General features: G+C 42.4%; 1 protein-coding gene across 2 annotated transcripts in view; it reads left to right on the forward strand.

The window, feature by feature from the left end:
* Positions 1-16,874: 16,874 nt before the first annotated feature.
* rpl23 (ribosomal protein L23) overlaps positions 16,875-21,936 on the forward strand; it is an 11,483-nt gene continuing 6,421 nt past the window's right edge. The window contains exons 1-3 of one of the 2 annotated variants that reach the window (XM_049560357.1): positions 16,875-16,949; positions 19,971-20,054; positions 20,654-20,782. In XM_049560357.1, the coding sequence (XP_049416314.1) occupies positions 16,937-16,949; positions 19,971-20,054; positions 20,654-20,782 (226 nt within the window). In that variant the 5' untranslated portion in view covers positions 16,875-16,936. Of the gene's footprint in view, positions 16,950-18,194; positions 18,232-19,970; positions 20,055-20,653; positions 20,783-21,936 lie in introns of those variants that run through there. The other variant, XM_049560356.1, reaches the window with a different exon arrangement.

A 21,936-nucleotide genomic window follows, 5' to 3' on the forward strand; every position in this document is an offset into this window, starting at 1 on the left:
ACTGTATGTGGAATTACTGTCATATAATGTTCTTATAAGTACCCAAATCATACAAGTTTCATTTTGTACAAATTTAATAAGGATCTTATATCTGGTTTCACTGTCATATGCATTACATACAAGTTTCAGACAAAAGATATACAAACTTTATAAGATTTATCTATATCTTTTCCATATGGGTTATGCCCAGGGAAAACCACAAAAATGGGCAAAAGTCTTTTCAGAGCCAGAGTCACTTTCTTCCGGCCTGACAAACTGTTGCCTTGCTTATGTGTTCAGTGTCTCTGATGTTATAAAGAAAACTGCTGCTACCAAAGAATCAAAGGGCAATGCATAAAATTTGCTCAGATGATAATGTAAATCCACGATGTGTAATATTTGATATATCTGGGTGGAATGGATTGTTAGATAAATGATAGAGTGTGAGGTGAAATTGTCTATTTCATTTAAGCTAGTCACTCTCCTTACACAACAGCCTCTGAATGCTTTCACTGATGATCACCTGTTTGAACAATACAGATTCTCGTTGGTGGGACTGATTTATCTGTGCCTGCTCCTTGAGCCCTTTGTTGGCACGTCGACACGCCGGAGCAATGTGTTAACAGTCCCTCAGACTGTATGTATAGCCTTGCGCTTTTTTGCAACGGGCACTTTCTTGTATGCCGTGGGTTATGGAGAGCCTCAGCAAAAACACAGTATGCGATGTAATTCACAAGATGGCATGGGCTTTGACAGAGCTGCTGGATGCTTTTGTTGTCTTCCTTGGCCACTTACCAGCGCAGTCCATTAAGGAGGGCTTTTATGGCATAGCAAGTACACAGTAACCTATGAGACTACTTGATTTTTAAATAATTAAACAAATAATGAAATTATTAGTCCACAGCCTCAGCATTCAGGTAAATCTTGCAGTGTGATAATATTTGAATTTCACATTCAATGTGCGCATTAGTGGCAACATCTCTCTTAAGCCTTGTATGTTATTTGCTGTACTTATGAGAATAAGCCTTCTTACCACTTTGAATTATGTTTTTATGTTCAATGTTGATTTGCTCCCATGTGTGTATCGCACCGCTAGGGTTAGAACTGAAAAAATGAGATTAAAATTCATATAAAAGTCACAGTATTTAAAGTCATATACACCATCTAAGCATCACATCAATTTAATGGAATACACAAATGTAATTACAGATGAATCAACTCATGTCCTAAATAAGGTAATGATATTGTATAGTATACAATATACATAAGTCATAAGATATATAAACCTATTAACTTACGCATTCACACAGTCCAGATTTTTGCCAGCTGACTTTACAATTTGTGGCAGCTGCTACTGTGTTACTTTTGGCTTGGATTTAATTGCTTGAATTCTTCATATTTGTGAAGCATACTCGTCTGCTCCTCTTGTGTGAAGTATATGGGTCTTTTCCATGGCTGCAACTGGCTACATGCTGCAAACACTGCCCCTTTTATGTGAACGTACTTATAACCAGATTGGGAAAACCTGGGTTGATTTACCGAGTTGATAACCACCGTCGTGTAACCGTTTAGCTTGATTACGATTGTTAGGGTTAGGGTTAGGGTTAGTTGAGCCAGATAACGAAAAGTAGTACAGGCCTCAGATGTACTTAACCCATCAGACAGTCTACAAACAAGAAATAACCAAATAGAAAATCACTAATCATGCTCGTAGCAATTCAGTTGTTTTTTGTTTGTTTTTTCTGGAATCTTGGGTCTGAGTCTGCACATTACAAGGCATTACTGTGTTTTTAGGCTGTAGTTGTATTTGTGTTTAAAAGCATCTGTTGTCTGACTATGTTTATGTCTGAACTACTTGCACACATGCATGTCCTCTAACATCTTTCCTGCAGGTTATTGTTTAAATAATAATGAGAGGGTATGTAGCCTAAGGTGCCCAGTATAGATTGGGATGAGTGTATTTATATGATGCAAAAAGCCATTTACAAACAAATGTTCTCTTCTTTTTGTTTGTATCTATGATTTGTTGTTAGTATCCACTAATTTCTGGCACTCGCTGATGTTTTCTTCTTTTTGCTCGTCTCTTTGGTGAGAGAAAATTATATGGGTGGTTGAGAGCACAGATAAGAAAAAAAATCATCTTGTTTTCACAGTCCACAAGGTGTGTCCAACACAAGGAAAAAATGCATAGATATAATCAAATTTAGATTATGACGTTTTACAGCAGTTATAATGATTGGATTATTTAACCTTTGGGCTATATAAATCCGTCCCTCTGCTGACATATTTACTTTGTTTGATTTTATTTACCAGTACATTAAATTCACAACTGCATAAGGTCTTCCTTTTTACAGCCTTTATTGGTGGCGTCTCTAACATTCTTGGGCATGTGCCAAAGTATTTGCACATGGCACAACACCGGCTATTGTAGAATGTATATGGGGTGTTACCTATGTTAATAGGTGATTTATGATCAAGCTGGATTTATCATTGAGCACATCTGGATAAGAGCAGGTTTGGATGGGTAAGAACATTTTGATGCATTAGGAGTTGACTTCACTTATTGTTTTTACCTTAATAGAAAACTACAAGAACATATTTAAGCAATATCACACGAGAAGGAGTGATGTTGTACTGTGATATCGTCACGGCTGTGATTCGGTCGTAGGCACGAGGCCGCAGGCCAAGTGCCGAAGACAATTACAGCTGTGTGATATTGCTTTTATACAACAGTTCAACAGTTAAATAAGCAAGGCTGATTAAGAAATGTTGAAAAATGAGGACAAAATAGATAATTTAAGCATTTTATTTGTCTTCCGCCAACAAAAATAGTTCCCTCAGGACTCTGCTGTCACCATTGCTATGTAATGCAGACATGGTGCGCCAGGCACTTAGTCTTTATACACATTTATCTGCACATTTCCATTAATTGTGCAGCCGGTGAAATAAGTCTCTGGTGACTGCGTGGTGGACTGTGGCTTCACAGGCACAGTCGACTCTGCCTTCTGATCTGACAGTATGTTGCTTTTCTCCAAGTCATTGAGCTCCGCTGATGAAACACTGACAAACCTGGATGTGTGCTCAGATGGATTCAGCTTCTCCTCTCCCTCATCTTCCTATGATGACCATTCATAGTTCAATTCAAAACTTATTTTAGGAAATAAATCCATATTTTTGGCTGTTTGACAGTGGATGAATTAATTAGCCTACAATGCAACTGCTGACCTAACTGACACTAAGAGTCAGTTTTGATTTGATTGTTGATTGCAATCAGCTGTGAGGTGGTGCCATATTATGTACCAAGAAAATTCAGTCATATCATAACAATACTTGTGTACATCTCACCCAAGGCAGCTGCTGAAGTTCCATGTGAAGTTCTCCATGAACTTGTTGCTAAGATACAGACTAAACACTATTGATAATATCAGGACACTTCAACCATGTTTCCCTCTCCGCTCACCTGACTGGATTTACACAGTTTGTTAACTGTCCAACCAGAGAAAATAAAACCCTTGATCTGCTGTATGCCAATGTCAAAGAAGCAAAGAAACAGAGAACATCATGGACACTGATAGACAGGTTGACTGTTTTACTGATTACATCAACTTCTGTAGAGACACAGTCATACCTACAAAGACTGTATGCTGTTTCCACAATAACAAACCTTGGATTACCAGTGACATAAAGGAAAGCCTCAATGAGAAGACAGCAGCTTTTAGAGACGGTGATAAAGCACGGCTCAAACAAGTGCAACATGAGTTTAAGAAGAGACTTAAGATGGCAAGGGTGGAATACAAAAAGAAACTGGAGAGGAATCTACAACACAGCAGCATCCGTGAAATGTGGAGAGGAGTCAACACCATCTCTGGTTACAACAACAAGAAAAGACAGTGGTGGGTGATGCAGAAAGAGCTGATGAACTCAATCAGTTCTTCAATAGATTCAATACGGCAGCCACTCCCACTTCCAATGCTCCTCCTCCTCCTCCCCAATCACCTCCACCTCCACCACCTCCACAACCCCACACACACACACACACACACACACCTGTGCCTCCACCCTTGTCTGTCACAGAGATGGGGAGCTGGGAAGACTTTGCTCTGGGAAGGCTGCTGGCCCAGATGGTGTGTGTCCAAGGCTCCTCAAAGACTGTTCTGCCCAACTGTGTCAATCTCTCCACAAGATCTTCAACCTCAGTCTACAGTTGGGGCGGGTGCCGGCACTGTGGAAGACTTCCTGTGTTGTGCCGGTACCAAAAATTAAATGTCCAGCTGAACTTAATGACTTCAGACCAGTATCCCTCACTTTGCACATCATGAAGACCTTGGAGCGGTTGATTCTATGCCTACTGAGACTTGAGATCAAAGACAAACTCGACCCCCTGCAGTTTGCATACAAACAACACATTGGAGGCTCCCGGTTGGGGAATTGGATGTAGTGGTCGCAGTAACCTTGCTCTCCCAGTACTTTTTCGATAAATTAACATTTCTGATACCCCAATTTGCTTTAAAGACACTTTCGTGAGCTACTAAGACAACATTGTAAGCAGGTCAAGAAGATGACCTCCAAATCAGCCACACAAAGAAAGAAAGAAGACAAGAAAGATGACGCTCATGCTACAAGCAGCAGTCAATGTGTAGCTAGCATAGCTAGCCTGCTTAAAGATCACAGAGCGGCCATCTCTGCTGAATTCAAAATGGCTTTCTCGTCCTTAGAGGAGAAACTAACCAAGGCCGAAGCTACAGTGGAAGACCACGACCAGCGGATCATCGCAATGGAGACAAGCACTGAGCAACTCAAGCAGCGACCGTAAACTCTAGAGGAGAAGTACGCCATGCTAGCCAACAACAATGCTCAGATAAAGCAGGGGATCTAGAGGGTCCATGTCATTGGTCCGACAGCCGCGTTGGTTTTACATCCCATTAGTCCGACTGTCCGCGGTGCTGAACGGCTCGCAGCAGGCATATGGTGAGCCGCGACCGGCTCTGGGTCAGCTGGGAAAGGCTTGAGGTGGAGCAGGCTCAGGGCTTATGTGTCTGTCACTTTCTTTTTCATTTTAACCCACACCATGATCTTTTCCTGACCCTAACCAAGTGGTTTTTGTGCCTAAACCTAACCAGACCTTAACCACAGGGCATCATGATGATTTCGGAACGGACTTTGGAACGCTGGGATGTCGAACCAATGGGCTGTCGGACCAATGGGCAGTTCCCGATCTAGAGGGTCGTAGCCGGAGAAATTAGGATAATTGGGCTGCCGGAGGCTATCGAGGGCCCACGACCCACAGCATTTTTTTTGGACCTGCTCATGGAGCTGCTTGGCAAGCAAGTGCTGCAATCACCTCCCGAATTGGGCCGTGCACATAGAGCACTCGCCGCCAGGCCGCCTCCGGAAGGAAAGCCGCGAGCTGTGATTATCTGCTTTCACCACTACCAAGTGAGGGAGCTGGTCATCCGTGAGGCCCGCAAGTGGCGAGGAAAGCTCCAGTATCAGGGGAAGCTGTGCAGCATGCCAGGTACCGGGAAGTCATGTCCAGGCTGTACAATCTGGGCCTCAGATCGTCCTTGCTCTTCTCAGCCAGGCTGATGATAACACTGAAAGATGGCAGCAGAAAAGGACTCCCCTCGCCCGAGGAAGCTTCAAGCTTTGTGGCTGCATACCAACGGGAGCCCGGCGTACCGTGAGCTGACGCTTGCCAGCTAATAGTCCAAATAACTCGCCAGTAAGCGCCTTCAGACTACATGGGACTGTATTATGGATGAAGCCATGGCGCGCTAAACCAGTTTTACAATCATCCTGAACTTTTGATCCTGTTCTCGGACGACGTTTCAGTGAAATAGGGCTGGAGCTAAACATTTGGTGGTAATGTGGTTAAATGCCCTTTGACACTATGTTGGATGATGTTATTTTTGTAACGATATACACTATTTGCTATTTTGGGAGCCATTACCTTATTCTGTTAATAGCATTACTCCCGTTTTCATCTGATTGAAACAAATGTTGGAAGTTCATGTTTTAAAGGAACTTAACTTGTCAAGACTAAATGGTTATTTAGTGAGAGCTGACTGAAACAGTTTGAGTTTACACTCTTCTTTGTACTAACTGTTATGATAGGCTACTGACTACACCTCTCACCATACTCAATATATTATTTTTATTTTCATGATTATAGGCACTCTTATTTCGGGTGTGTGGAGGATAAGGTGAGTGGATTGTGTGTGTGAGGGTATGGGAGGATGAGTGGGTGCATATGCGAGTAAGTATACATATATATATTTTCACTACCACTTTCACTTACTGTTACTGTTAACCATTTTAATCCCAGGTTAAAATTCCCACCCTTTAATTCCATCGATTTCTCCCACCCTCCCTCACTTACAAGTTTTTTGTTTTTTTTTCTCGTTAAGTTGATACAGCCACCCTAAACGGCCTAATTATAATTTTTCAGGTACTACTTTTGCTGACTGTAGTTGAGAGGGGGTCTTACAGCGCATCTAGGTTGAACAGGTTGATGAGAAACATCCTGGGCTGCGTTCCGTACTGCTGCATTAGCTATGTTAACAGCTCACATTTATACTGCAGTTCTAATAAGACATGGGAACCGAGGCATTGTGAAAAGTAGGTTAGATAGAAAAGAGTGTGCCAATGTCTTTGGCAGAGAGCAATTGTACCAAAATGATTAAGGGTACTAAGGGGTGGGAGGGGTTAAAATGGATTGCAGGGCAGAAGAGGGAGGGATTTTTTTTCTTTGTTTCTTTTTTTTTTCTCATGAGTTTCAACTATCTACTTGTTTTTGTTCTTTCAGTCATCTTATCCTTTTCTCCAGGCTGCAGTACTTATCCGATGTACTCTGTACCAAACACTATGCCATGGCGGGTGTAACCAGGGCACGGGTGGGTAGTGGGCAGGTGGTGAGGATCGTTTCATTAAATGTCGGTGGATTGAATGCACCAGTGAAACATGTAAAGATTTTCTCACACCTTCATAATTTAAAAGCAGACATAATGCTCCTACAGGAGACACATTTACTTAATACTGATCAGAACAGACTGAGTAGACCTTGGATCGGGCAGATTTTCCACTCCAAATTTAATTTAAAAACAAGGATCAGGAAAGGGGTGCATTTCATTCCTGGAAATGTTATTACAGATGAAAACAGTCGCTGCGTTATAGTCTCTGGCACACTATATCAGAAGCCAGTTATTCTTGTATCGGTATATGCCCCTAATTGGGATGATCGTAACTTCATGAAAAATCTTCTGTCTTGTCTTCCTAATTTGAATTCACACGCGCTAATCATGGGGGGTGACATGAATTGCGTCATCAACCCCCTGCTGGATAGGTCTAGTTCTAAAACCACATCCCTCTCTAAAATGTCTCAGACCCTTTCTACCTTCATGGAACAATACGGATACATTGATTCCTGGAGATTCTCACACCCATCTGATAAACAATATTCCTCTTTTTCACATGTACATCGAACCTACTCACGCATTGATTATTTTTTACCAGACAAAACATTTATTTCTTCAGTTATCTCCACTGAATACGCACCAGTATCTGTATCAGACCACTCTAGTGTCATACTCGATCTCCACTTTGATTTTAAGCCTTAAGATTTCAGATCTTGGCGGCTAGATCCCTCACTATTAGCTGATACGAGTTTCTGCACATATGTCTCCGGGGCCATCGATTTCTTTCTTGAGACTAATAGGTCAGATGATACCTCTCCTTCTTTATTATGGGAAACATTAAAGGCGTTTATTAGAGGTAAAATAATTTCATTCACGTCCTATGCTAATAAATGTCGGAAAGCACGCCAAAAAGAACTGGAAGAATCAATGGCCAGCGTAGATAGTCGCTACTCCACCAATCAGTCACCTGATCTCTATAAAGAGAGACTGAAACTCCAAATGGAGCTTGATCTTTTGACAACAAGAGAAGCTGAGCAACTTCTGCTTAAGTCCCGAGGTACCTTATATGAGTTTGGGGACAAGGCCAGCTGTCTCCTGGCCCAACAACTGAAGGCTAGGTCTGCGTCAAACCAGATTACCCAAATTCGGAACAACAAAGATGCTCTCACTTCAGACCCTAACAAGATCAATGATGTTTTTAGAAGCTTTTATCAAGCTTTTATCAGCTTTACATGTCAGAGGCCCCCAATGATGAAGCCAAAATGTCTGAATTCTTCGCTCCGCTCACCATACCCAAGATTTCAGCAGAGGACCGGCAGGCACTGGATGCCCCCTTGCAACTTTCAGAGATCACTGAAGCAGTCAAGATAATGCATAATGGTAAATCCCCAGGAGCCGATGGGCTACCAGTGGAATTCTTTAAAAAATTCTCAGGGAAATTGGCTCCATTACTGCTAGAGGTATTTAACCAGTCATTCAGGCACACACAGGCCTCTATATCTTTAAACCTTAAGAAAGATAAAGATCCCTTCAACTGCTCTTCGTACCGTCCGATATCACTCTTGCCCGTTGATGTAAAAATACTAGCGAAGGCCTTTGCTCGTCGTTTAGAGTCTATTATGCCATCAGTCGTGTCGGAGGATCAGACAGGATTTATAAGACAGCAACACTCCTTCACTAACATCCGAAGGCTTCTCGGCATCATACATACTCCATTTGCACCTTCCAACCCGGAAGTGGTCATATCTCTTGATGCCGAGAAAGCCTTCAACAGAGTGGAGTGGGCCTACCTATTCTCCACCCTGTAGCGTATTGGCTTTGGGGACAATTTTGTGTGTTGGATTCGTTTGATTTATTCTTCCCCTCAGGCGTCAGTATGTACAAACACTCAACGTTCTAAACCTTTCCCCCTCTTTCGGGGAACATGCCAAGGGTGCCCACTTTCGCCACTCTTATTCGCGCTCGCCATCAAGCCACTTTCAATTGCGTTAAAGGCAGAAACGCGATTCTTAGGTATTCAGCGATGGGGAACAGAACACAAGGTCTCATTATACGTGGACGACCTTTTCCTGTATGTGTGTAACCCATCATCTAGTATCCCTCATATCCTCACGACACTTAACTCCTTTGGCACTTTCTCTGGCTATAAATTGAATATTGGGAACAGCGAGTGCCTCCCAATTAACCAACCCGCCTTAGAAATGTCGCCTTCCTCAATCCCATTTCAGCTCTCCAAATCAGGATTTAGATATCTGGGCATTATTGTTACACGTACCATTCGCACCTTGCGAGAACAAAACTTCACAGCTCTGACGACACAAATTAAATCTGACTTGCAAAGGTGGAGACAGTTACCTCTTTCTCTGGCAGGGAGAGTACAAACAGTTAAAATGAACGTACTGCCCAGGTACTTATGTTTTCAGTGTGTCCTGGTCTTCTTACCTCGATTACCTCTTACCTCTATTATTTCCACTTTCATCTGGGCAGGCAAACACCCGAGGATAGGTAAAATCTACTTGCAGCGTAATAGAGCATCAGGTGGCCTCGGCCTGCCCAACTTCCTGGGCTACTATTGGGCTGCAAATGTGCACAAGCTCTTGCTTTGGTTTTCCTCTCCACAGGGTGCCAACTTGAAGCAAATTCATGTATCTCCTCCTCACCTCAGGCTCTAGCATGCAGCAACTTACCTTTCTCCCAATCGCAATACACATCTAATCCCATTGTTATTGCCACTTTGAAGATATGGACGCAAATAAGAAAACAATTCAAGTGGACTACCCTCCCTCGGTCAACCCCCATTTGCAGTAACCATCTTTTTTTACCAGCTAAAACTGACCCTCAGTTTAAGTATCTAGCTAAAAAAGGCCTATGTCGTTTGGAGGATCTATATGTTGACGGGTCATTCGCCAGTTTTAACCAACTGTGTGCCTCTTCCAAACTAACCACATCAGACTACCTCAGATACTTTCAGTTACGGGACTTTACGAGGACCAACTCCTCAACGTTGCCTCAAAATCCTGTTACCACTGGCACAGATCACATACTCACGGCTGAGAAGCTAACAAAGGGTCACATATCATGCCTTTATGACCTCTTACTACCAGCAGGGGAGTCAATGCTCACGAAAATTAAATTGGACTGGGAAAATGAACTGCAGACTACCATCTCTGATCAGTTCTGGGAAAAGGCTCTGGAGGCAGTTAACTCCTCTTCTTCATGCGCGCGCCACAACCTCATACAGTTCAAGGTACTCCATAGGGTTCACTACAGTAAAGCTAAGCTCTCAAAAATCTTCCCAAATACAGTCGCAGATAGATGTAATAGGTGCTCACTTTCCCCATGTAACTTAATGTGGCGATACGGGGGGGGGGTGGTGGTGGTGCAGTATAAGAGGGTCTTCAGTCAATCTGGTTAAATTGTACACTTCAACTATATTGTTGCCAACAACGCCACCTGGGGAATTTCGCCCCAGGAATTACTTTTACACGCAAGTTCGTTTTACTCAAGGCAGATATGACACGATTCCTTGTTTCTAAAAAAAAGGCATATGCTTTATTACAAAAAGACAATTTAAAACAATAAAACACCAGTTACACAGGGGCAAATAAATGGGGGACTAAACTAGGGCTGAGGCTTACCGGGGTGAAGAGGCTATTGATGGTGTGGAGAAACCCCAACCAAAAATATAAGCACCCAGACACTTGTGACAGTCACACACGCACACAGTGAGGAGACCCAGAACCCAGGGGAGCACAGCACACGAAAAGGGGGGGGAACCCCGCCACCAGGTCACCACCACCATCACCGGACCTCAGCAACTAAAAGGAAAACAAAGGGGAAATTAGTGGGGTCACACCAACACAATTCAATAAACAGAAATATCCTAAACAAAGCAGGCCATTGGCAGGCAATATAAATCATAAACTAAACAAAAATACAAACTGCCAACCGCCAAATAAAGAAAAGACAAATACTGAAAAAAATTAATCCTCTGCCCAAACAATATATCAAAGCCAAAGAAATTAGGGAAATCAGACAACAGGCAGAGGGAACTGAATACAATAACCAAAAAAACAAAACCAATCCACCACAAAAAGGGTTTAACCCCACTCCCCAGTCGAACTTTGTTAAAATTGAGTTAGTTAAATGGTCGGTAAAACATAATACCAAGGTGTTCAACGCAGGCAGATCAACCAAAACGAGTAGACAAAACAGGTTAAAGCAAAAAAGGAAATCAAACAACAAAAGCTAAGCAGCCGCGGTGAAAAGTAGCAGCTGTGAGAAACAGCGATCCAAAAGCAGCCGCAAAAGAAGCAGCAAAAAGCAACAAAAAGAAAAAGCAACAAAATGAAAAAGCAGCAGCGAAAAGCAGAAAGCAAAAACAGAAAACAAAGCAGCAGCGGTCCCTGTAGCTGGTGGTGATGTGTCCCTTTAAACCCTGGCAAACCCGGTCAGCTGGTGCTGACGTCACTCACGCACCATTGGCAGAGGGATCTGAGGACCCGATAAATTTCATTCATCTTCTAACCGCTTCATCCTCTTGAGGGTCGCGGGGGGGCTGGAGCCTATCCCAGCTGACATCGGGCGAGAGGCGGGGTACACCCTGGACAGGTCGCCAGACTATCGCAGGGCTGACACATAGAGACAAACAACCATTCACACTCACATTCACACCTATGGGCAATTTAGAGTTCCCAATTAACCTAGTCCCCAATCTGCATGTCTTTGGATTGTGGGAGGAAGCCGGAGTGCCCGGAGAGAACCCACGCTGACACGGGGAGAACATGCAAACTCCACACAGAAGGGCTCCCACACCTGGGATCGAACCGGCAACCCTCTTGCTGTGAGGCGAGAGTGCTAACCACCACACCACCGTGCCGCCCCCGATAAATTTATTATCTATAAATTTCGCATGTGCATACAACAATTGGGAATGCAGGAAGCTACATACCAGTTAGCAGGTCGACCAGTATGACACACACACCAGAGGAAGAGGGAGAGGGTAACGCGCAGCTACCGGCGTCCACCTACAATCAGGCTATTGTTAGCCGCGGTCATTATCAGCTGTTTAACAGGCAGAGAGGGAGACACTCACCACAGCAGGCCATTTAGGTGACACACACACGAGCCTGGGAAGCACCAAGTCAGCCACTCTGCAACACAACACAAAATCATTAGCTCCCTGCCACATGAGCCGAAAGCAGCAGGTGAGCAGACAAGCCGCGTTACCTGTCCGAAGCAAAACGTCCGGCTCGGAAATGACGTCACCCGTCGGAAGCAGCGAGAGAGAGAGAACTGGCGGGGGGGATCGCCCCTCTTATAGGTGGGTGCGCCTCCGGTGGTTGGCTGTGCCATTGCCAATTAGGCATGGCAACCCACAGGTCTCTGTACTGCCACATTAACACACGTTTTGGTCGTGTACCAAATTATTCAGGTTCTGGGAGTCATATTTCTGGGAGTCAACTCGCTTTCTGAAATATTACAGATCCGAGTTTCACCATCTCCCCACATAGCTATATTTGGAAGACCTACAAATGACATTATCTTGACAAAAAAATCAAATAAACGTAATTGCATTTACATCGCTAATTGCTCGCAGAAGAATCCTCCTTCTGTGGAAATCTGCTCTACCTCCAACAGCTAAATCCTGGTTACGTGATGCTATGTCCTTCTTAAAATTGGAAAAAAAATAAATTCTCTATAAGAGGTTCCCCTGATAAATTCTACTCCTATTGGCAACCACTGATCAGTTATTTTGACCGTCTTCCGGCCGCTGAAGTCTCATAGTAAATGTGCTCATTCTGGCTTTGGTGTGTGGGTGCCCTGCCGCTTGTCCGTCGCCCAAATCCCCTTCATAGGAGACATGTATGCGTGGTCTTGGGAGTATTGTACGTGGTCCCAGGTATGCATAACCTAACTGCTGGCCTTGGGGCTCTGAAAGTACAGCAGTAACTTCGGTGCCATTAATGACTGACTGAATTTTCTTTTTTTATCTTTTGTATTTTATTTATTATTATGTATTTATTTAATTTTATATAAGTTATATATCTATTTATTTATTTACTTATTCTGTTCACCATTATAGATTATCCTTTTAGTTTATTTCTTACTCTTGCTTTCTTAATTTGATCAGGATTGCAGGAAGGGATGTGGGTAGGGTATTCTGGATTGGGTATAAAATAGAAAAACTGATGGAAATGACCTGTATGCCGAATCTGTCTGTATGTAACATTTCACTGCATTTCTTTCAATAAAGTGTTCAATAAAGAGTGAACGATGCTGTCCTCTACATGCTTCACCGTGCCCTAGCTCATCTGGAGGAACCTGGCGCTTATGTGAGAATCATGTTCTTTGATTTTTCAAGCGCATTCAACACCATCCAACCCAACATACTCCAGGACAAGCTCGCAGAGATGGCAGTGGATCCTTCCTTTATCTACTGGATCACAGATTACCTGACAGGAAGGCCACAGTATGTCAGGTTGGGTAACTGTGTTTCTGGGACATTAATGAGCAGCACGGGGGCTCCACAGGAGACTGTCCTGGCTTCATTCCTGTTCACACTGTACACGGCGGACTTCAAATACAACTCTGAGTCCTGCCACATCCAGAAATACTCGGACGACACTGCTATTGTGGCATGTATCAGGAACGGGCAGGAGTCTGAATACAGGGAACTGATAAAAGCCTTCAGTGACTGGAGTCACAAGAACTGTCTCCTCCTGAACACCTCAAAGACCAAGGAAATGATCATAGATTTCCGCAGGTCCAAGCCCCCTCTTCAGCCAGCGAATCCCTGTGGGATGGACATTGAGGTGGTGCCAAGCTATAAGTATCTAGGTGTACACCTGGATAATAAGTTGGACTGGTCCCTAAACACAGACTCTCTCTACAAAAAGGGGCAGAGCCGCCTCTTTTTCTTGAGGAAGCTCAGATCTCTCGATTTGTAGTAAGATGCTGCAGATGTTTTATCAGTCTGTGGTGGCAAGTGTGTTGTTTTATGCTGCAGTCTGCTGGGGAGGAAGCATCGGACACAAAGATGCAAAGTGGCTGGACAAACTAGTCAAAAGAGTTGGCTCTGTGATTGGAGTCAGGTTGGACACACTGGTGGAGGTGGTGGAGAGATGCACATTGAAGATGTTCAAGGCCATCATGAACAACCCAATTCATCTACTCCACAACACCTCGATGGACCAAAAAAACTGTGGTGGATGGCTCCTCTCTCTTCGATGCAGAACAGAGAGATACAGAAGATCCGATATACCAACAGCCATCAGGCTTTATAATTCTTTGACATACTGTATAATAGATGAATAAAGTTATTCTTATTCTTAATAGAAATTTAAGAGAATGTTGCTGCATGAGTCCCATTGTGTGTCTCAGGTCAGTGTCTGAACCTGACTTTGTTACCATGTTTCTCTACTTTTGACTTTTTCTACTTTGTTTTTCTTTCCCACATTGCCTTACAGATTCAATGTGTTGCTCTATCTGTCCACCAGATGACCACATTCCCCTTTGTCCTATCTGAACATCGAGTCTATAAAAATAGCCTGTGTGACCGGATGTGGATACTTGGATCCTTTGGATAGTCCAAAATTGTTTTAAGTAAATGCAAAGAAGTATTGTCATTAAAATATATGTGACTAGTAAAAGTTCTCATTATTCAGAACATGCCTGTCTGGGTGTTATATTATAAGCTGAATTAGTTTTCATCATTTTTATGTTTTTGCAGATTAATGTGGAGCTTGTTGTAGCTACTCATGAGTATCTGTGGCAGTGCACTAATATGTACTGCTAACTATAGCTGTCAAACTGGTAACATTAATACAATATTTCCCTCTTAAATGTAGTGTAGTATAATTATAAGATCACAATGAGATAGAAATAGCAATACTTAAGGATATACTCTGCAGGATCTTTATCAAAAACAATGTATAGACTCTTACAGAAGAATGGGCCCCCTCAGTCACCACTAAAAGTAAATGTGAGTGTGTTCATCTGCAGATATTGTGCCCACTGCAGGGATTTAATGATTTTCTTCTTATGTGTTGTGTTTGGGGCATTTTTGGGCATGTACCCTCACAGCACTCAGGTGAGGTCGGGACAGGTGCAAAACACACAGTTAGCAGCTAGCAGATGAAAACGGGAGTATCTATCAGATAAAACGCTGCATATCTTTCTGGTAAAGATTACCAGACTGCCCTTATATTTGCTGCCCTGTGTACAAAATAATAAACAGATATAATACTGAATATCATTTACCTATGGATGATTGCTGCATGATGCTACATTTCTTCTTCAAACCTGCCAAGCCGTTCATGTTATCTAGGCTCTTTGACTACCTTAATACTATTACGGTCTGGACTGATTGTTATATATATATATATATATATATATATATGTGTGTGTGTGTGTGTGTGTGTGTGTGTGTGTATATATATATTTGAGAAATATTAATAAACTAAGATATGTTGTTTCACCTGCTGAACTGGAAATGATTATACATGCCTTTATCTCATCTCGCACTGACTATTGTAATGCACTTTTTTCTTTACGTAGTATGTCTTCTCCTAATCATCTGCGAGCAATCCAGAATTCTGCTGCAAGGTTACTTATGAGGTCAAATAGACACTCTCATATTACCCCGATACTAAAATCTCTTCACTGGCTCCTGTCTCATATAGGATCCAGTTCAAAATTGTCATTCTTACTTACAGAGCATCACACAGTCAGGCTCCTGCTTATGGCTGAACGCTCTCTTAGGTCAAATATGCTAAATTTGTTGTCTGTCCCTCACACTTGCCGCAAAGACTCATGGAGCTTTTGAGGACATGGCACCTAAATTTTGGAATGCTCTGCCTGCTTCCTTACAGTCTGCTGAGTCTTGGGAGATGATCAGATCGATCCCCAGCTCCCCCAGTCTGCATGTTAAGGTATCCTTGAGCAAGATACTGAACCCCGAATTGCTCAGTGTGTGAGTGTCTTTAAAAGAAAAACTGAGAAGCAGGTGTCCACCAGTGTGTGAATGGGTGAATGTGACTCAAAGTGTGAGAAGTCGGTGTCCGTGAAAACACTTTATTAATACATTTTTCTGACTCTCAATAGGGTTAAATGGAAACATGACCTCAAATGACACACACCGTGTTTGATGGATGTGTACTAACTGTTCACTAAATAGCTGTGGGGTGAAGTCAGGTAATTTGGGACACTTTTTGGTAAATTACTAAGAAAAACACCTAAAACTTTAAAAACTAGCCTACTTAAAGTTGTACTTTTATACCTTGTTATGAGTTTCTGCTAATTCTAAGGAAAATATGTTGCCAAGTAAAATAACCTACAAACTTTGGACATGGAGAACCCCCACCTCACTCTGATGATATGTTCAGGTAAAATGGGACAGTCATGTTTGTTTGTTTGTTTTTTAAATAATTAAACACATTTATGAGTTCAGTCAATAATCCATTTAATCAATAATGTGGCCTAACTACTCATTAAAAGGATCCTCCAGCTTTTCTGCCATGCCGACCCTGTTCTTCTGCTGTCAGAGTGACACTGAAGGATACAGGCCTACCTGTTACATCATAGTGAGAATACATATTTATTTAAAGTTATCTGTGATGATAACTCTAAGTGTTTATGGGTCAAACATTTTGTGTGCATTGTTCATTTTTCATTTTTCATTTTTCAGCCTTTTCTCTTCGCTGTAAAATACAGCCCACATTAACAGGCACATGTTGACCATTTTAACATCTTGATTGTTTGAACAGGACATTGTGTCCATATACTGTTTGGGTTTAATAACGAGTAATAAAAATACGGGAGGACTGAAAATAAGACTAAACGTCATGACTGTCGTAATTAATTTCCGTTAAAAAAAATCTGTCTCAAGGATAAAAATACAGTAAATGTTAAATCCTTGGTTAAGTTGTATCCGACAGTCCATGAATGTAGCATGTCTCCGCGCACCATGACCCGGAAGAAGTTCCGTTCAACTTTATATCCCACAAACCCTTTCTTCAACTTCCTCTTTCTACACCGCAGCGATGTCCAAGAGAGGTACGATATCCGTCTTGTAAAATCCACATTCATCTGTTATTTTATACCCCCCGTCAGCTCTTGTAATGTTGTTTGTGTGTGATAGAGTGGAGAAGACAACGTAATTAAGTCAGTAGTTTTACGTGTATGCAGATATTTTACCATTTATGACCGATAGCATTTTCGCTTGCTACCTAATGGAAGCCATGTTTCGCTATCAGTGCCTTGCAGGCAAGAAGCAAATAAAGGTATAGGTTGATAATGTAAGTCTGTTGTAAACTTTAGAAAGGTTAGGCAGTAAAAGAGCCAATGTGGCACCACTTACTGAATTGAAACGATTGAATTGGCCCCAGTAAGGTGAAGTTAGTCGGAGCTAACTAATGCTAACTCAGATAGCAACGTAAAGTTAGGTAACGTTAGTGCCGGTGTTCTGACAAATGGAGCTACCCGCTCAGAATGACCTATCAGTAGCAAAGAATCTATCAGAATGGACTACAAGTTCTATAAATGTAGGTAAAAGTAGAGCAGCTCATTCTGTCAGGTAGAAATATCTATCACAATGTGGTTGAAAGTAGAGTAGGCCGTTGTCTACAGTAGAAATTATCCATCAGAATATGCTACTATCTCTATAAATGTGGTTAAAGGTATGGTTGTGTCACCTGGTATGGTTTTGGTGGTTTTTTGTTTGTTTTTTTCGTCACATAAACTCACCATGAATGAGCAGTTTATGTTAGTAGATCATTCAGAGTGGTAGCTCTATTTGTCAGAACACCGGTACATTTTGGAGATAGTAAATGTTGGATAACTGCTGCTGCTAGTTGCATATAAGGTAAACACTGGAATATCCTGTTTAAATGACCTGTATCAAAATAGTGATATTTGGAATTATAGTGGAGTAGTACTGTGCGTTCAAGCCAACAGCGACCAGAGCTTCCAAAATGGTGGAAGTCATTCATTTTCAATGAGAGCCTGGCGATTTGGACGACCTGATTGTCAGCTGCGCATCTTGGGCGACTGGAGCGGGTCCAGAGGGGACTTAAAACTCGTTTTACTTTGTTAATAGTTTTGACGCGGTTCGGCGACAACCAGTTGGAATGCTGACGTGCTTCGATGAAGCGGGTCCCAGAGAACAAGCCATGTAACTTTGGTCCCTACAGCACACTTGTTCCGACAACGGATATGAATTGATTACTTGAGTTGGCGCCCACTTAGTCCTTTTATAATGTGTCAGTGTTTGGTTACAGAGACCGAAATAAAAAGAATGAGGCTTGGGACCGCACCATGGAGGTAGTTGGTAGGTCTGGTGAGTTTGTGTGTAATGTAGTGTAAATGATAGAGGAGAGAATTGCAGGCTAATGTTGCGATGTAGCATGCAAGTCTTCCTTGCTTGGTTTGAATGGGATGACATACTGCAAAGCATTTTATCAACACAACTATGAGCTTTTTGACTGGACAACAGCAAGCAGCAACTATGCTGCTTTCAAGCCAGTAGTCCGCTTTGTGGCTCCTTTAAATTGACAAGCATGATCATACGTTCAATGATTCACATGATAAGCGACTAGAGAGACCAAAGCTGCCACAAATATCTTTGACAGTCGTGCTTCTTTGCGTCTGCGAGAAACTTTACGTCTTTGGAAGCTTCTGATTTGAAGGTACAGTTAGAGTGCATGTAAACATTGCCAATGTATGCAAAGACCCTTGGTCCTGTCGGTACAGGCCAAAAAGTGCTAAGCTGTCATAGCCTAATAAATAGTAGTAGTGGGGCTGCTCCATTTCAGTGTGCCAATGCAGCACCAAACATGTAATGAGGGCTGTGAAATATGTTAAAATGTGTAATTGTCTGTCAGCCATTAGCAGCAACTACTTCACTGTTGACTGACAAAAGTCATGGTAACTTTCTTAGTTTACAAATAATTGCCTGTGTGGACAGTAATGGCTGACGTAGAGCAGGGCGTCCACCAATCGAAAAATCAGCGGTTCGATCCCCAGCTCCTCCAGTCTGCATGTCTAAGAATCCTTGAGCAAGATGCTGAACCCCAAATTGCTCCAGATGATGCTTCCATCGGTGTGCGAGTGTGTTAAAAACTGAGTAGCAGGTGGCACCTGATATGGTAGCCTCGGCCACCAGTGTATGAATGTGTGTGTGTGTGTGTGTGAATGGGTGAATGTGAGTCGTGGTGTAAAAAGTGCTGTGAGTGGTCGGATGACTAAAAAGGTGCTATACAAATGCAGGTCCATTTACCATGATTCTAAATGTTTTTATATGTATGACTGAACGACATTCAGAACGTCTGTCTCATCAGTCTCCCTTAATTTGTTTGTATTTGAATGAACGATGTGGTCATGGTGTTGTATACATCGCTCACTCCGCTCAAATTTAGCAGTGGATCCAGCGTATCTGTCGGCTACGATACCCGTCAAATGGTGTGCAGACTCCATGTACTCTGCGCACTGCAGGCATATGCTGGCGTGGTAATGGTGCAGACACAGTGATTTAGGAAACAGGCCTACTGTAACCAGCTACCAATATTATCACAAGCAAACCATGTATCTTCAAATTTGCTGTTTTTTATTGTTTAGTCCCTTCTCAGACTGAGAAAAGCCTAGTGTTTAATAGCTCATAGAAAGTTTTTGTACTCGATTTTGACATGGCAACAATGGTATGGTAAAGTCTGATATATTGTAAATGTGTTTGCAACTGCCGCACTTGTTCACCCCTGGGTGTTTGGGGCTGCCATATGTTGTGTTAGCTGCTGTGGGGCTGGATCAGGTGCTTGACTAAAACAAAGTAAATAATAAAAGTAAGCGATCACTTAAATCTGTCACCAGAAGTAGGATTTACGCTGTCTGTGAAAAAGCAATTAAAATGTAAATGTCAGTAGACATAAGAAAACCACTTAAACTGGATAATAAATGAAGAGATAAGCAAATTGTAGAACAGGATGATCTCCAATTCTCTCTGAAGTAAACCAGAGACTTGTTTTTAAAGTTGTGCAAGCTGGGTTTTTTTCCCCCCAATTGTGTATTCCTGTCTTCTTACAGGACGTGGAGGTTCATCTGGAGCCAAGTTCCGCATCTCACTGGGTCTCCCAGTGGGAGCGGTCATCAATTGCGCTGACAACACAGGTACGTGTCACCTAACCTATTATCATAGCTTAAATATGCAATATGTTAGGAGATTGTGCAGTACTAACCTAAATATGGAGTCACACTTTGATTTAATCTGCATGGATGCTCTGAAAATCAAAGTTATTACAGGTACTAACGTGATTTAGCCCCTGTAATCACTACAGATAAAGCTGGAGTTTGTGTTGTGTGTACATTATATTGTGGTGATTAGACAAGCTTAGTGTGAGCAGGTACATTTGCAGGCAGTTGACTTTATTAGTGGTTTGGATTAATGATGGCACACTGTAAGAATGGTGTTGTCAGCCAGTCTTTGTGTCCGTCCCCCCCCTTCCAAAAGCACTTGTTTTGTCTGTTCAGTGGCTGGATGAGTTGTCGTGGAAGGGAATATGAACCTCATCACTGTGGGTGAGATGGCAGCTTCACGCTGTGGCTGACTGATCTCAATCAGTGATGAGACAAAGTGGCACAGTGCTGTAGCCCCAATGTCATTTCCAAAACCACATGAACAGATCTACTACAATGCTCTTTTGGAACTCTTTTCACCATTTCTTTGTTTTTCTCCTTTCACTTTTTGTGTTCTCCCTCCATCCTTTTAGGTGCAAAGAATCTGTACATCATCTCTGTGAAGGGCATCAAGGGACGTCTGAACCGTCTGCCTGCTGCAGGAGTGGGTGACATGGTCATGGCCACAGTCAAGAAAGGCAAGCCTGAGCTCAGGAAGAAGGGTGAGTGGAAACAACCAATCTGCATACGAGTTACTGTAGTGTTAGGATTAAGAGGAGGTTCAGATAGTTAACTCTTAAGTGTACCACTGAGAGGTTTGTTTGGGTGCATGCTGAGGACAGTAAATGGCACTACATGAAAACTGGTTTGAAATGCACAGGTGAAGTAACACTTTTCCATCTGTGGATGCAAACTTTGAGTCAACCCCCTGTATGAAATATGTCCAGGAAGGCTACAGGTCCCTCTTCACGAGAGTTGATGGGATGTTTGCTCCTTTTCCTCCTCGTTATTGACCGACATGTCCCAATCAGAGTGCTGAGTTAATTATTTTACACACATTCTAATGCAGCACAGTAGTGTTTTCCATGCTTGGTATTTACAACAAGCATCCTGCAGTGTAACAGATGAGCACCACTGTTAGAAACATAAACATTGTATAGCAATGAAGGAAAAGTAGCACCTGAAAGGAGCACTGAAATAATCCGGTACTACTCCATTGCATAAATGTATTGATATTTAGGTGTCTGTTTGGTTTTTAACACCATATGACCTGAGTGTGAGGAAGTCCAGAGTCACAAGCTGTCAGAATAAGGTCCCAATCACACAGAAAGCATTTTGCAAAAACACCAGACAAATTGAATGCCACTAGTAAAAAAACAAAAAAAAAAAAACCACTTGCTGCAGTTTTTTATTGTTGCCAGGCTACCACACCTTCACCTCCTTACCCTAACCTGCCTATGGAATTAATCTACTGTTTATTTATTTCACAGTAATAAGTTCCTAAAATGGACAGGCAGGGGCTACTTGCTGTAACTCTGGTTAAGGGTGAGAGGCTGTCAGCAAATAGTTTCAGGCACAGGGAACCAGAAATCGGTGTGGGTACATGAGACCCCAAAAAAGGGGCTGGATCAAGGAGATTACCACTGGTTTGTCCAGGAGCTTCACCACCATGATTGCCATTGTGGGTTGTAAAGTCGTATAGCTCTGGGTATCCAGAAACCACTACTATCAGTAAACTTGTTGTCGTGACTACCACAGATGGCCTGCCTCTCAAATCCTTTCATTGGACAATGGGGAAAAAACTGGAGATGACGTGTGGCACTTTTCCGCGCTGAGTTGAGTTTTTTTCAACTTGAGTTCGGAGTGCTCCGGTAAA

Source organism: Epinephelus fuscoguttatus, linkage group LG19 (genome assembly GCF_011397635.1).
Source record: "Epinephelus fuscoguttatus linkage group LG19, E.fuscoguttatus.final_Chr_v1".
Taxonomy (NCBI): domain Eukaryota; kingdom Metazoa; phylum Chordata; class Actinopteri; order Perciformes; family Serranidae; genus Epinephelus; species Epinephelus fuscoguttatus.